General features: G+C 35.6%; 1 protein-coding gene, 1 long non-coding RNA gene and 1 pseudogene across 2 annotated transcripts; 1 reads left to right on the top strand and 2 right to left on the bottom strand.

Moving 5' to 3' along the window:
• The first annotated feature begins 652 nt into the window (after positions 1-652).
• Positions 653-7,623, top strand: LOC119189797 (annotated as a pseudogene).
• A 1,041-nt stretch (positions 7,624-8,664) lies between these two features.
• Positions 8,665-11,294, bottom strand: LOC115442051 (leucine-rich repeat-containing protein 70). The gene is made up of 2 exons (XM_030167010.2): positions 10,119-11,294; positions 8,665-9,207 (listed from the first exon to the last, which is right to left on the bottom strand). The coding sequence occupies exons 1-2, from the start codon at positions 11,213-11,215 to the stop codon at positions 8,943-8,945; spliced, it is 1,362 nt and encodes a 453-aa protein (XP_030022870.2). The 5' UTR covers positions 11,216-11,294; the 3' UTR covers positions 8,665-8,942.
• Positions 11,295-13,673: 2,379 nt separating this feature from the next.
• On the bottom strand, positions 13,674-15,560 carry LOC119189858. Its single transcript, XR_005112637.1, has 2 exons — positions 15,364-15,560; positions 13,674-15,019 (listed from the first exon to the last, which is right to left on the bottom strand). It is a non-coding gene; the product is annotated as an uncharacterized LOC119189858 (long non-coding RNA).
• Positions 15,561-15,892: the final 332 nt, after the last annotated feature.

Below are 15,892 nucleotides of genomic sequence, written 5' to 3' on the forward strand. Positions count from 1 at the left end.
CACGGCACCACGATTCCAACAGCAGCCTTATGACAACCATGATCACTGGCACCAGGGCGATGTCGACGTCCCATAGTCTCATCAGCTCATTTTCTTCATGGTCTTCTTCTCGGATACCTTTCAGAATAATCAACCCATATAGTGATAACAGAGCTGGTACTGTGATGTGATAAATGACCGCGGTCACTACAATAAGCCACCCATACCCGCCGTCAGGGGGCGTAGGACCGATTTCCGGCTGCGAAGCTACAACCCTGTCAAGGTGTAGGTCTTCTACTCTGTTGTCGCCTCTTTCTACTTGGTTGGTATCGGGGACTCTAGGATTTTCCATTATTTTTAAATAAACAATAACTTCATGTTCGTAACTAATGATTAGTGAATGGGTTATCAGTGTGGTATGGGTGTGTTATCTTATCTTTTATCATTTCGTGTAATCACTTGTGCTATATTTTTGAAATCACCGCCAATCCATTTTAGTTTATTATACGTAAAACTGAATAATGTTAAATATTTTTGTTATTCAAACGCATTATTTGATAAATATAAACTTCCCCTAATTTATTATATGTTTATTATGGAAAATAAAATGTAAAAAAAGAATTTGGTAATAATTTAATGGAATCAAATTTCTGAACGCATAATAAAAAAAATGAAAGCCAGCAAAATAAAGAAGTCACATGTAAAAGCGAGATAGAAAGGTTGTGCTATACTAACGCGTTGAAGAAAGAACGAGATAACAGATATTTGATTAAGTCAAAAGGCGTTTTTGTAGATCACTGGGTATTTTAACTCTAGTTTATTGGTCTCTGATTTTAACATGAATCCGTTTGATCGACATTCGTAAAGACGCTCCTATTGGAATTTATACATTTTTATCAAATATGACAATGCTTTATTGTTAAAATATACAAAAACCAGAAAAAAGATAGTCCAAATGTTGTGTTTTTGTAAATAAATTTTTCGTTTTCTGTGTAAAAAGCGGAACAGTGGCGTGGTTATTGCGTGTTCAGATGCCGTGACTGCGGGCATAATTGCCAGTGATTACCTATATTTAATGGGAGGTTTTGGGTTAATCCGGGAGTGTGCTGATGGGTGAATCGAAGGAAAAGGTTCCTCGCAGAATATATCAGGAGACGGGATCATGGAGACGGAGTCTGTGAGATCGGAGCTGAGTAGTCGGTCACGCCGCAGCTCTCGTCACCGACACACGCATAGAAGCACCCGGTATGTTTACTTTACTGGTGACCGTTGGAGATTAATTACTCTGATTGTTTATTTTATGCACAATATTGTTTTGTTCCTGTTTACTTTCTACATTGGTACCATGGATGTACATATTAGTACCTATTAGATACCCTTTAAAAATATCCCTTCTCCACATCAGTTTAGATAAGTACTCAATTTAAATCGAACACATTTAAATGTACATACATTAGCTCATTTATTTTATATAAAGTTTGCATATATTTGAGCAAGAGTTTACCAAAATAAATTTACTACTAGAATTATAACTGTTCACTGTCATAAAATAATTAAATAATCATATTATGTAAATAAAAACTACAGTTGGTACAATTTCTCTTGGTTGGTGTGTAAGCATAAAATAATCAATTTACTGATCCTCATTCTGCCAATGATGTATTATAAAGGGGAGAATGTTATGTGAGCACTTACCTTATAACTTGGGGTGAGGAAGAAAAATATTTGTCATTAAAACTGGTTTAACTGTCATTTTAATTAAGAAAGAATTGTAAATTTGCTTTTCAGAATACAAAAAATGATGGCATTTAAATAACATTTTTTTGTAGATACAAATACAGAAATTATAGAGAAAGTATTAAATGAAGCATATCTAGGGCAAGCCATTGCCAGTTTCAAGTTGCAATCAATAATAATAATTTCTCAGATCTGATTGGATTACTCTTGGGACATTTTGACTACAAAATTTTCTTATATGTACTGTTTGTCATTAAATTAAATTGGGCATTGCTGAAACCTGTAAATTTAATTATTAATGTATTCACTATCAATTCTGCAGGAGTACAAAGTCTCAAAGGAAAGAAGGTGGCGATAACACAATGGCACCATTCCAAACCAGTGTCAATATCAATCCAGATATGGGCCGGGATGGACAGGAGGTTATTGAAGTACAAATACTCCCACAGGATGAAAACTGGGGTGAAAACACAACTGCAGTCACCGGAAACACCTCTGAAGGCTCCCAGTCAATGGAAGATGTTAGTAACTGGCCCGTGGAATCAGACAGTGGCCTGGGATTTGTTTGCTCCAGATACTTTGGATCAACAATAGCACTTGGGCTGTCGTTTGTGTCTTTCGTAAGCCCTCTGGCTATGGTGGTGCTGCCCAAAATAGGATTTTTCCCCGGATTCACTGATAACATAGCAATACAGCCCAGTCAGAGGATGCAGCTCCTAGCCTGTGCAGCAGAATGTAAAGGAATCTTGCTTTCATTAGCTTTTAAATTAGTTTTATTGGCAATTGGAGTTTGGGCTGTATTTATAAGGCCACGGAATGCAATATTACCAAGAATATTTGTCTTCAGAGCAGTTACATTAGTCATTTTAGCTGTGTGCATATTCTCATATTGGCTTTTCTATATAGTTCAAATAACAGAGGCAACGAAAAGCTCTGGCAGTTGGTGATGAAGCAACAGATTACAACTCTTTGGTGTCATATGTGTCAAGTTTCTCAGACACATTGCTTTTCATACATTATATAGCAGTAATATTAATGGAAATAAGGCATCTGGAGCCTGTATATTATATAAAAATTGTCCGGAGTCCCGATGGAGAAAGCAGGTCCTATGCAATAGGACAGTTGAGTATACAAAGGGCAGCTGTGTGGGTGTTACAGAAGTATTACACAGAGTTTCCAATATACAATCCATATTTGGAGAAGATACCGATATCCAAGAGTCAGCGGAAAGCTCAGTCAAGTATTAAGTTCTATGAAGTTGACGGATCTAATACCAATGGACCCCCAGGACAGGCTAGGTAAGTCTTTTCTTACTAATTAAAGGCATCTGAGGTTTGATGTTAGTTTCTACCATTTATCTTAGCCTGACAATTATTTATGTTTCACAAGATGGTTATTGCAATTTTGTATTTTAATTATAATTATTATGAAACTAAAGAGGTTGTGTCCACACATTTACAAAGATTTGTTACCTTTACTTAACGGGTGTAGAAATATGCTCTAGTGTCACAAGTCAGAACAAAAACCCTGACAGATATTGCACTATACATATTATGGACTGATTGGTATATTGTAGTTTACATACATAATGTATTATTCTTCCATCAGCATCTGGACTGTTTCATTAAATATTCCGACGATAATATAATCGTAGTTAACACGCAATCTTAACATGAATCTTTCTTGGAATAGTTATATTTTTAAGGCCCCATTACTATTCCGACCACGTCACGTGTATAAGACGTGACAACAATCCGCGTACATCGCCTTTATTAATAGTGTGAACGCATGTAGTGTTTATGGCGTTTTTATTTTTATTTATAATGTGATTTTTATGATTATTCAATTGTATGTAGTGCCAGTTAGTTAAAAATGTTTAACTTATGTTTCCCCTCCCATGGCATAAGCTATCGGCTAAACATGTAATTGTTGTCAGGTCGACGACTGGTTCGTGTACGGGCAGCGCTGGGCGGCGGCGCGACTCTGGCTCGGCAACACAACGAGCGCTACTACGAGGAGGCGGAGCGCGAGAAGCGCGATGCGCAAGCGTCGCGCGCGGCTTCTCAGCGCCGCCGAAGACGCCTTCGCGCATGTCCGCCGCGTGCGCGTATCCAACGCATAATGGTCGGGATGGTAGAGTCTTTATGCTCTAAAATGTACACTAGGTTTTAGAAATATTATAACCTGTTATGCTCTAATTGTGCTGATGACAAAATCGTCAATTTTGAGAAATTGAAAAATGTGATTAGTAGAACCTAGAAAATTGAGGTCATCATAAAAGTTATTACTATTTGTAATATTCATGATTTTCCAGGTGGTGCCTTAGGTCCTCGGGAAGCAGCACAAGCTGTGTTTCCATCGTTGGCGCGCGCGCTGCAGAAGTACCTGCGCGCCCACGCAGCAACAACCTAGACATTCCGCGGACTCGGTGAGCATATTATATATTACTTTTGCCATTTATAAGTAATTTGTATGGACTACTGATACTGGTCACAATGGATAAAAAAAAGCATACCATACCATAATATCATTTCCAGGTGCTAGCACATCTCGGCCGCTGTCTATCGCAAGACGCATCACCGCGCGCGTTTCTTGAACCATTCCTCGTGGAAGGACCAGTCCTCTCCGCTGACCAAGAAACCCGGCCCATCCAGCGGTGGTCGCTTATCTCCGACGAGCTACTTGCCCGTCCACTGGCAGACAACATCGAGTTTTCCAACTGAGGCCAAGGCGACATTTCACTAATATGTACAATAAAACAACTTCCCAAGTTCAGCTTGTCGGAAGAAGTAGTAGACCCCAAGAGCAACAGGTTTGTTCTAAGGCTTAACTCAGAGACGTCCGTTTGACAGGAAGAATATTGGGAGAATGACGATGATGACAGGCTGGTATGACATACGGAGTGGTTTTAGTTTGGTCAGCAAAAGTCGGGCATTGGGAGAGTTGTATTCGGGGAATTTGTTTGGAGAAGGTGAATGGCATCATATTAAAAGATCTTCGGGGCCTGTCAATTCTCGAAAGGTAGTTCATATTGAATCAAAGAAAAATTTTACAACATTTTTGGGTTAAAAATTTGGGTACATTTTTGGGTGGGACCAACCTTTCTTATAGATACTGATACTAATGAAAAAGTATTTGCATGTTCAGGCCTGTGTAGGTTGGGATATTTTTTGAAATTCAAAAGAAAGATAATGTCAAATAAGCTTCATGCACCTTTGATATGCTAACATGCAGCGGTAAAAGTCAGTCACCCATTTATTTATTTTAGTGTCTAATGCCTGACCATTGCTGTCTATTCTAATGTAGTTTAATAAATTGTAGCGCAGTACAGACGCTAGCTTTCTTAGGAGATTATTAGAAAATTTACTCATTTTAATAAATAAGTTAATTTTGTAAAATTATATTAGAGACAAATAACCATCACCAACTTGTTTCTGCATTCAAATTTCTCTCTATAACAAACATAAAATGTAAAATAAAATGGTTTTATTAAGGGATTAAAGTGTGCAATCTCAGTTTGAGAATCTCGATTAAGTTTTAAGCTCAAATTTTGACATATTCTGTAAAGACTAGACTGCATTTAAAAGAACAATGCCCATCATCTCTGTCTCTTACCGTGAAATCAATAGAGCTATGAGATGAACTATTTCGTATGGAAATATAATGTTTTAAGGTTTGAAACTTTTATAATATTTAATTGTTAGGGGTCAAGGCCCCTTTCGGCGTATACCGAGCCCATGTATAAATGATAATAGCTGTATTGGTCATAGCGGTTTGTAGATGGGGTTTGCTCTCAATTCAGCGGGCATTGTGTAATTTACAATATAATTTTAGTTTAATTTATAATTGTACATTTTGTGTCATACATTTCAAATGTGTTCATCACATGATTTAGGATTTAAGTTATTAGGACCAATTTGGAAAGAAATGTTAAAGAGCGATCAGAGTTAGGTCTTAAAATAGGAATTTTGGCAGACAGAAATTTTAGTTTCACATGACTTTTTATTTACGAGCTAAGATATCTTTCATAACGTTATATTGAGTTAGAAAGAAATCTACGCCCTTATATTGAAATGAGCGCTAAAGTATGGCTGTTGTTATTTTGTTTATACTCATATTGTTTTATTTTATAAGTTTTCACTGAAATTCGTCTGGATTTAAAATGAAATGTCAATTAGGGCGATTATTATTATTTATTAAATTTTATTATGGGTCTCAAGATCTTTTTGCTCCTTAACATTTCCGACTGTTTCGTAAAATACTATTATTTTAGTATAATTTGTTGATTTAAAACAAATTTTTAATGTGATTTCCACTCCGCGTCGGAGTAATAAATTCCATTTGTATTATTCCATTACTGTGTTTTTAAACGTAATCTGTGACAACTAGTATGCATCTCAAATATATCTTTAATAGTTTAACAGTCATATCATAGGTTAGTTTTTGATATTTATTAAATATTCCATACTGTTGCAGTGCAACATACAGACAGATGTTTCTGTGATTTAATACTCTGAATACATTTACAAAAAACAATGCCTTATTAATGTACAGTAAGTACAGTATTTAGGCGTTTTTGGGGTGCCAATCCCCCAGCTGTTTTCAAGAGATGATTTTGTGTATTTTTTAGAACTAATTTTATCTTTTAAAGACTTGAGCATTTTGTAAATGAAAAGCCTGAATGTTTATGCTGACATATTTAAGACTGCTTTTCATGACATTTTTGATATCTTTACACATTTCCATGTAAGTTATGTAAGGTTGTGCTCAGAATAATTACAGAATCAATTTTCGAAATTATATAAAAATAAATTTTTTGCTAATCTGACCAAAGACTGCTTAAAACCATAGTTGTAACATATCATAAGATCAAAATTTGTATTGGCTTCGCGTATTGGATGTAAAAATGATCAAGTCACGGATTGTTAATGTTACTGGGTCCTAATAAAAAATTGTTTGTATTTTTTTATAAAAATAAACATTAATCATGGGTGTTTATATCGCAAATTACTAATGAACTAAAAGTAATCGACATTATAAATTTAAAATAATTGGCGCCCAAAATATACTTCTCATTAGGGCCCTGGCGAGCAACACGTGTTTAAAAATAGCCTTTGTAAGATGCTTGTGCCTGCTTAGATATAAAGTGTAAGAAAATGTAAATGTAAGCGAAACAAAACAATTAAATGTGAATCGTATTACTGATTGGATTAGGTTTGAACGAGATTGTGTAGAAGAGATGACGATTGTCAGATAATTACAAGTGAAGTTATACCGCGTTACTCAAGAGCCGAATGTAAAATATTTGCCGCGAAAATCAAGCATTTTGCAAAAAATTTGGGATTACGCATTGTGGCATTACGACCTGGCAAGCGCAGCGTCGGATGTCCACCCGCGAGGTGGACAGATGACTTCATAAAAGTCGCAAGGGGTCTCTGAATGCGGGCCTTTTCCAATAGGTCGATCTGGAAATATTAGTGGAGGCTCATGTTCAGCAGTGGACATCCTGCGATTGATGATGATGATGATTGTGGCATCGAAAGTTATCAGTATTTCCTAATTCACACAAAATACTTGCATCTTAAATTGGTATCATGGCTGTCTTTTTGGCGTATATTTATTTTACTGAATAGTTTTGGTCGAATATCTTTAGTAATGAGATGTAACGCGGTGTAAGTTAAACTATTATTTATGTGTTTGAATTAATATATAAAGCTGTTAGTTTTGAATTAATAAAAAAAGACGAAACGCGTCCTGTTTGATAAATTTTATAGTAGCTCTATAAGGTGTCGTAATTCATGAAATTTACGATATTTTTATGTAAATAAGAATTCATCTTGCCGTTACATATTTTTATTAATACAGTGGTGTATTATGGGGACCCGGGACCCCCTAAAAACTAGGCCACAGCTCCACAGCGGCGCGCGCGGCAGAGTTCGACAAACAAGGAAACAAAATATTTTGTTTTTATCGCGAGTTCGTAGTGAATTCATAATGAATATTGAACAATTTATTAAAATACTTGATAGAACTGACAGCCACTTTTGATGGCACCATTTTTAAAAATTATAAATACGTCCGTGGTCGCAACTAGTCGAGCTGTGGCATACCATCGCAAACCGCGTCGTACGCCGCGCCGCACATCGCGCCTCCAGTCTCGCCGCGCTTGTGGCCGGGCCCTAAGTCGTTGCTGCGTAACCTCTTGCCGATTGTTTTAAAAATGTGTATGTAACAATTATTACAGTTAATTCAAAACTAATACTTTTTTGTTATCTAAACACATAAACTTGACTGACTTAAAATAAATGTAAATTGTTCAATTTGACGTATTGTCAGAAGCACAAAACAAACGCCTCATAGTAAATCAATTATGCACAACATTGTATTCATTGTATAATGATTTGTACACTTTGTATTTTTTAAATATATAATGTGAATTTTGAAATGTTTTTATCTTAATACCTATGTATATTGTAAAGAAAGAAATTCCCACTCACGAATTCCTAACTTAAACGCTTAGATTAAAATCGTATATTAATATATTTTTTTACTTATATTATCAATGCGATAGTAACGCGCACACGCATTTATTGCCATATCGTTCAGCGTAGCACAAAAGGAAGTAATACTCAGAGCAGTAATATTCAGAGTAATAAGGTAATCTAACATGGTCATAACAATTATAAAATGGGTTGAAAAACGAGGATCGCATAAAACGTGAGTATGTTCATTGTTCAACGGCTTGCAATATATTTTATTCAGAGCTTTTATAAAATTATTTTTTTCTTTCAAAAGTACTAGGGTGACTAAATGCAAATAGGGAACCAAATTTTGATGTTTCTCACTGTGCAAAAGTTGTTTTTAGGAATTGGGATTGCGGAATGGCTAAAACTTTCACGAGATATGAGTTTCGTATATTTCCTCTAGGAAAGTAAAATAAAAGAATAATAATATATAAAAAACAATTTATTTTCTTCCATCATTCTATGATGGCAACATATTTTATTTATAAATATTTAACAAAGTATAGCCCTGTCATGACATTTTCCTACTTATACTACCAACCGAATAACGAAATGTTAAGTTAAAAACCAAGTCACACTGCACTGAATTCATCTTTGGAAATGGATGTAAGCCTCATTTCCCTAGATTTCCAAGGTTTAAATTTGCTTCATATAAGAGCATAATACCACACTGCTACCATAAAAATAGACAAATCCCTTGCATTAACTTCTATAATCGTGTACAGTCGCAGACATAGGCAATATACTGTATGCTGTAGAAGGGGTGTACATTTGCTGTATCACGTTCCCTCTAGATATATATTTTGGTAAGAACAGGAATATCCATATTGCAAGAGTGGCGAGTATAAGACAGAAAGAAACTATAGCAAGGATTCCCCCGACATGTCGCTTCTTGGCGCCGCAGGTGAAGTACTTCGCATCTAAATCGAAGATACGAGCGTTGTATAGCGGTTTTGGTGTGAAACACCTGAAAAAAAATTTAATAAATTAAATTAGTACCAAACTTTGGATATTAAAAAAAAATTACAAAGTATTTATATCAGCCGCAGATTAGCATAAGGGTTTTTGAACTACAGTCGAGAGCCCCGTAGATATACAGAGCGCCCAGTCCCATTTGAAGTCGGCAAACATTATATCAATAAAAAAAAAACAACGTTTATAAGAAAGAGTATGAGTAGTTAATGCATAACGACACTATTGATTTCTTTTACAATAATTTCTTATAGTTTGTGTGTCTGTAATATATTTTACTAACCATTTTCTCCTACAATGTGTACCTACATCGTTATCGAAATTCTTTTTTGGACAAAATGCCTATTATTTTAGGCAGGCCCCCTAAACTCGAATTAGATTCCAAGACTATAGAACTGAAATTAACAATTTTCATAGCTTCACGTTGCCATTACACAAAGGTAATAAACAATTTGTTCTATGCAACGATCTAAGCAAATGACTAGATCACGATCTATGCATCATTATTGGACATGACGCGATCGGATTACACCGATAACTCTTCGATTAACGCCCAGGCAGCTTTGTTTGGCTGTGACTAATATTTGTACAGTAGATAAAGTCAATGGCATAGCCTTGATATTCCTTTGTTTCAGAGAAGACGCGATGCCTTAATGTGCCGTATAAGGGGCAGAAAAAAGGCGTGATTGTGTTATAATGATGTGGGTTTGAAATGCGAGAAAGGATTGTTTATAAATAAACTTAGGTTCGCTGACAACATATTGTAAATTTTTAAAGCCCCTTTGAAGGTTTTTATATAGACTCAAGTGTAATAAGAGAAGTAAAGCAACTAATTAAAAACGACAATAAACTTTGATGATCAGAGAAATTGTTTGTGCTACAGTTTAGGTTTTTGAAGTCACTCACCTCAAATGTTCGTAGTATTGTTCTGTTATTTGCAGTTCTTTTAGCCAAACCAAGTCACAGTCGCATATCCACGGATTACCCTGGAGATCCAGCTGGATCAGTTGTCCAAGGGGATCCAGCAGATCTTTATCCAGTTTCTTTATTCTGGATCCTTTTATGGACAGTCTTTCAAGGAGAAAATCATCAGGATCTTGAAGAACGTCCCTTCCAAAAGCTAGCTTATCAAACACAGTTAAATTCTTATTTCTCTCTAACTCCAAATTTCTTAAAGCATGTAATGGTTCGAAGACATACTCAGGTACTTCTCTTATGGATACATTGTTTAGTTTGAGAACTCTTAGAGCTGGTAAATCTGCAAAATCTTCGCTTGATATTTCTTGTATAGGGTTATCAGATAAATCCAAGTATTCCAATGTGAATGGAATTTCGAAAATATCAGTTATCTTATTGCCTGAGATCACAAGTTTTCTGAGATCATACGCGTCGACGAAGAAATTATCTGGAACTATGTTTAAACCTACTCTACTTATGCTTATCGTTTGCACCTTCTGCGTCAGTCCAAACCCGCTTCGGTCGAACAAATTTACCTCTTCCAGACTCGGTCCAATCCGATTCCCGTCCAAGATTATCTCATTCAAATTACTCAAATAATGAAACGTTAACTTCTCAAACGTTGTAAACTTATTATTCGCCAAATTCAAATACTGCAACTTCTTTAAGTTTTTGAACGTTTCCTTATCGATAAATTCCAAGCTGTTATAACTCAAATCGATTTTCCTCAACTCGGGCAAAGAAAACGAATCTGGAGCGATATCGGTTATGGCATTGTTGTTTAAAATTAACTCGCGCATTGTTTCCGAACGCAGCACGGCCGTGGACTCGATGCGCGACAGATTGCTGAACGATAAATCCAAGGAGTGCACTTTATTCGGAAGACTGACATTATTATGAAAAATGCCGACATTATACGAGCAATCGACGGTCTCGCCTTGATAGTCGTCGCTTATTTGGTTGTTGTATTTACAAACACACACACTGTCACACACTGATAGGGTATTAACTTTGTATATGAGGTAGAATATTATTATGATGTGCATTGTTGGCGCGGGCCGGCGTGGTACTGCGCAGGTGTATCGCTTATCAGCCAGATAGAGGTGTTATCGTCGATGGCGCTGATTGTTGGTCATTAGGCTACACTACAATCCACATCCACGTAAATATTGTTAATGCGATAGTGAGTCTGTGTGTTTGATGCAAGTATTCGCGGTTAAACGGTTGAACCAATTTTTATGAATATCGGGGGCGGAGTACGGATATAATTTTATTCGTCTCAAGAGGATAAAATATGAATGAAATTTTATAAAATATTGATATTTATAAATTGCTTAATCAATTTTGATGCAATTTAATAAGGAAGCATGTTGACGTAGGAACATGTCTGGGACTGTGAAAATGAATATGTGCCATGTAAATATTTTTTTCGCCCAATTTCCAATGGGAGTAAAACAAGAGAACTTTGAATGCCTCGTCAAATACAAAACTATATAAAATCAAATATATTCTGAGCTGTATTCAGAACCTTGCGTCCGAAAAAATAGATTTTCCATAAAATCACAATATACACAGACGAAGACACGAGCATTAGCTAGTTACTTCAATATGTTTGTACGGTGAGTGACGTCTATATCTTTGTTATGACAATCATCCACTTAACTCATGCCGGATATTAAACTACAAGAAAAGGAACACAAAATCCTTTTGCCACTAATTCTGTAGTCATATCAAATGCGAAATAAATATACTGAATATAAATCTTATATCACGTCCGATTTGATATTTGCTACACTCAACAGGCTTCCTCCCTCGCGAAGCAATTCTTCTGCACTCGAATAAATTTACCGAATGTACACTCATATTGCAGACATTTGCCGTGGCTCTAGACGGTTAAGCTCTAAACGGTAGAGGTATACACAGTTCAGTGTCTATATCTCTTGGTTGTAACTACACATTGAGGTCTATAAGGAATCGCGAACATTTCCCCTATTTCTCCACTTCGCCCATCCTAAAAAAGGGTTCCTATCCTTCTTCCACACTTTCCTCCTCAATAGATTCCCTCCTCACTCTGCATTCGCTAAGCTAAGGGATTCCAGGACCATTCGCAGTTTCCCCCGGTGTTGACTGCATAAAAAAAAATAGGCTGTTTGTTATGCCATAGTCTAGGACCACAGTGTAACTTATTTCGGTTATGGAAATAGGAATGTAGATACGTAGAGCTAGGCAGTGCAGTCGACCGAAGCCCCTGGATCTTAACGATTGACAAGTGATCTTTATGCTCCCGCTTAATTCAGTGCATCGGTTAAGCGTGTTACACTACGAGATCGCGTGGGGTCATATTGTTTTGTACCTTGACCCTTGGTTACCTTACTACGCCACTGGTACAGCGAGTGGGATCACGAGTAATCACTAATCTTCTATATATATAAAAATGAATTGCTGTTCGTTAGTCTCGCTAAAACTCGAGAACGGCTGAACGGATTTATCTTATCTTGGTCTTGAATTATTCGTGGAGGTCTAGGGAAGGTTTAAAAGGTGAGAAAAATTCGAATAATTGCCAGGAAAATCCTCAAAACAGCATTTTTCTATTTCCCATACAAACGTTTTCTAACTAATACGTAGAGTCAATTTGAGCTTTATTGCCGTTGTATAAAGTTCACTGTTGTCTAAGCATTGTAGGTGTGTTCCTAACATCAAAGCAGTATGCGTTGGAGCACAGAATATAATAATGTAATGTCGCGTTCTGAAACTCAACAAAAGTGATATCGCGGACCCGACTAAATTGAACAGTCACAAAATTTAATATATCATTAGTTATTTGGTTGGCTTCACGATATTATTTCTTTTGTTTTACTTTAAAATGCATGTTTTCGTTATGGACAATTTTTGAGCTACTTTTGCATATCTATACTTATAATAAATCTGTAGAGAGGTCAATTCTGTACATGAAATATATTTCCAAAATAACTGGGGGTGATTAGGGATCGATACTGATGCCAAAAACGCAATTAGTAAAATTTTTGTCTGTCTGTCTGTATAACCGTTATATAAACAAAAACTACTCGACGGATTTTAACTTAACTTGGTACAAATATTTTTCATACTCCTGAGCTGGTTATAGTATACTTTTCATCACGCTACAATTAATAGGAGCATAGCAGTGATGGAAAATGCTGGGAAAACGGGAGAAGTTACTCCATTTTTTAAGCTTCCGTCATTTCGTGTGCAACCTTAATGGTTAAAAGTTCCTTCGATTTCACCAGGATCCCATCATCAGACCCTAACCGGACAATCGGACCACCTGCATACCACCATAAATTAAAAAAACATCCCGACAAATTGAGCACCTTCTCCATTTTTGAAACCCGAAATCCACGCGGGCGAAGCTGCGGGCGGAAGCTAGTTTCTTATATATTTTTAGGACAATATATCATTAGTAATCTATTGTTGTCTTTGTAAAATAATATTTATTTTTGTCTATGTTTGATAAAAAAAAACCTCTTTGTCCTTTTACTTGTTTATTGCGAGATTACATTGATAAGAGACATGTTTTATTATGTTACAATAATTAAATATAAACTTATTTGAGTTTATGTCATTAACTGTAATGAGCTAAACAATCTAGTTTCAACTATATTGTGATAATTATATCTGTGCAAAAATATTTGCAATATTGGAAGAATAAAGTCATTAAATATTGCAGATTTTCGACTTGATATGAACATACTAGAAGTTCGTTAAATGTTACATTATTTAAAAATAAAAATATATCATATTTAATTCTAGGATTATATTTCTAGATCTATGCCCTCGAGTCTTGGCATTCTATTTAATATTCTTAAAAAAAAAAATACATATTCGCATGTCATTTTTAGAGTAATATTTATTTTCTCTTTCATGTCTATATGTTCTTGTAGCTATACTTTTGAAACACTTCAAGCATGTTGCAAAACAGATTTGGAATAAAATTTCCGACAAACCAACTAATTGCCGATCACAAACCGAAACCAGCACCGCCATATCCACTGTCTAAGTACAAAAGGGTGAGTTGGGGTAGGACCGGATAAAAGAGGATCCAATTGTTTTAAAATTATTGCTAAACTGTAACTAAAAATAATACAGGGCAAACAATTTTGGTAGATTACAAAATAATATTTCAGGCTGTCTAGCCCATTTTAGCAAAATATATCGTATGTAGCATAATGGTGGTAATATGAAAATATCAAATGGTATGGAATTTTGAAATAATGGTATAACTCCTATCCGGTATTGTATAAGTAATAATATCGTATAAGTAATAATAAAATATTTAACGTCTTATATAATAGAGCTTTTCATATTTTTTTATTGATAGTAATATTATTGACGACTTATAAATGCATAAACTAATATACGGGGCCCACATTGGGTAGGTACAATGTTTAATTATAGATTGAAAACTATTTAATTATTCGATTAAGAAGGTCATTACTTAATTGTAGTCACAATTTACTTGAAATGGTAAATCAGGTGTTTCGTAATATTACCATTATTTTATTTTTGAGAAGCTATTTAAAGGCTGATTTTTCAATCATCCGATATTTATTTTATTTTATATGTTTAGTGAAGTCACTAATTACACCATTTGTAGATATTACTACTGTTAATACCTCTATCCTGCTGCGTTGTTTCATGTTATTTATAACTGATGCATTACATTTTCCTATCTACATTATTATACTACCAATTTGCATAGTACACTACAAAATTGTATTTCATTTTGTCTACTTAACCTAATGTTTCTTCTTATTTCAAAATCTCCCTCTTGTTGTTTGCGCGTTGCCTTTCGCTGTGGGTTCTTCGTGGGCCTGGAAAAAAAATATTGTTACTACTCATCTCGCATTTATTATAGCTACAAATTCAAAACTGTTATACCCAGCCTATTTTGTTAACAAAACAAATGGATCAGATAATGTTCTATTGTCCCTAATCCGACTTTACTACTCAATTTTGATTCATAATACATATACGTATATATAAAAATAACTAGACTGAGGAATTCTAACAACCAATTAGCTCCTCAATTATTTAAAAAAACTTACCATACCATACATAAATAGCTCACGTGTAGGTAACTAATCTAGAATCTAAACCGATATGCCGTATATTACGTTTACTTTAAAATCACAACCCAACCTAACCTAACTCTTACCTTGATGACAATAGAGGTCCTCGGGCCGGTGTTCCAGAGCTCTCCCTGTTCGTCCACGAAGGCGGCCTCCACGGCCACAGTGTAGAGTCCCGCCGCACTCACGCTGATGAGCTGCTGCGCGGAGAAGAAGTCCCGCACCGGGGTCACCGTCTGCACCGCCGTCAGCACTGGCGGGATGTTTGTTAGTTCTACCGTCTGGCGACAAAGTGTTCAATATAGGGGATTAATTAGGATTTTATTTATTTTACAAACCTCTATTACAATGCATTGTCAAAAGTCTATAAACTATAGAGTCTTTTTCAATCAGTTTTCTACACTATAGAAAGTCATAAGGTCATTTGACAAGGGAAAGTGTTAGTAACAGTCCGTAGTATAGTGGCTGTTAACCTGCCATAGTTAACCATCAAATGTATTGTAAAATATATCGTTAAGTTTATTCGAAAGTGTCTTATACAGGGTTTTGCAAAATAAGGGTATGTTTATTTAGGTAAGAACTGAGATTTTTGTGGTGGTACTTTAACCCAATTAT

This window comes from Manduca sexta, chromosome 19 (genome assembly GCF_014839805.1).
Source record: "Manduca sexta isolate Smith_Timp_Sample1 chromosome 19, JHU_Msex_v1.0, whole genome shotgun sequence".
In the NCBI taxonomy this organism is placed as follows: Eukaryota; Metazoa; Arthropoda; class Insecta; order Lepidoptera; family Sphingidae; genus Manduca; species Manduca sexta.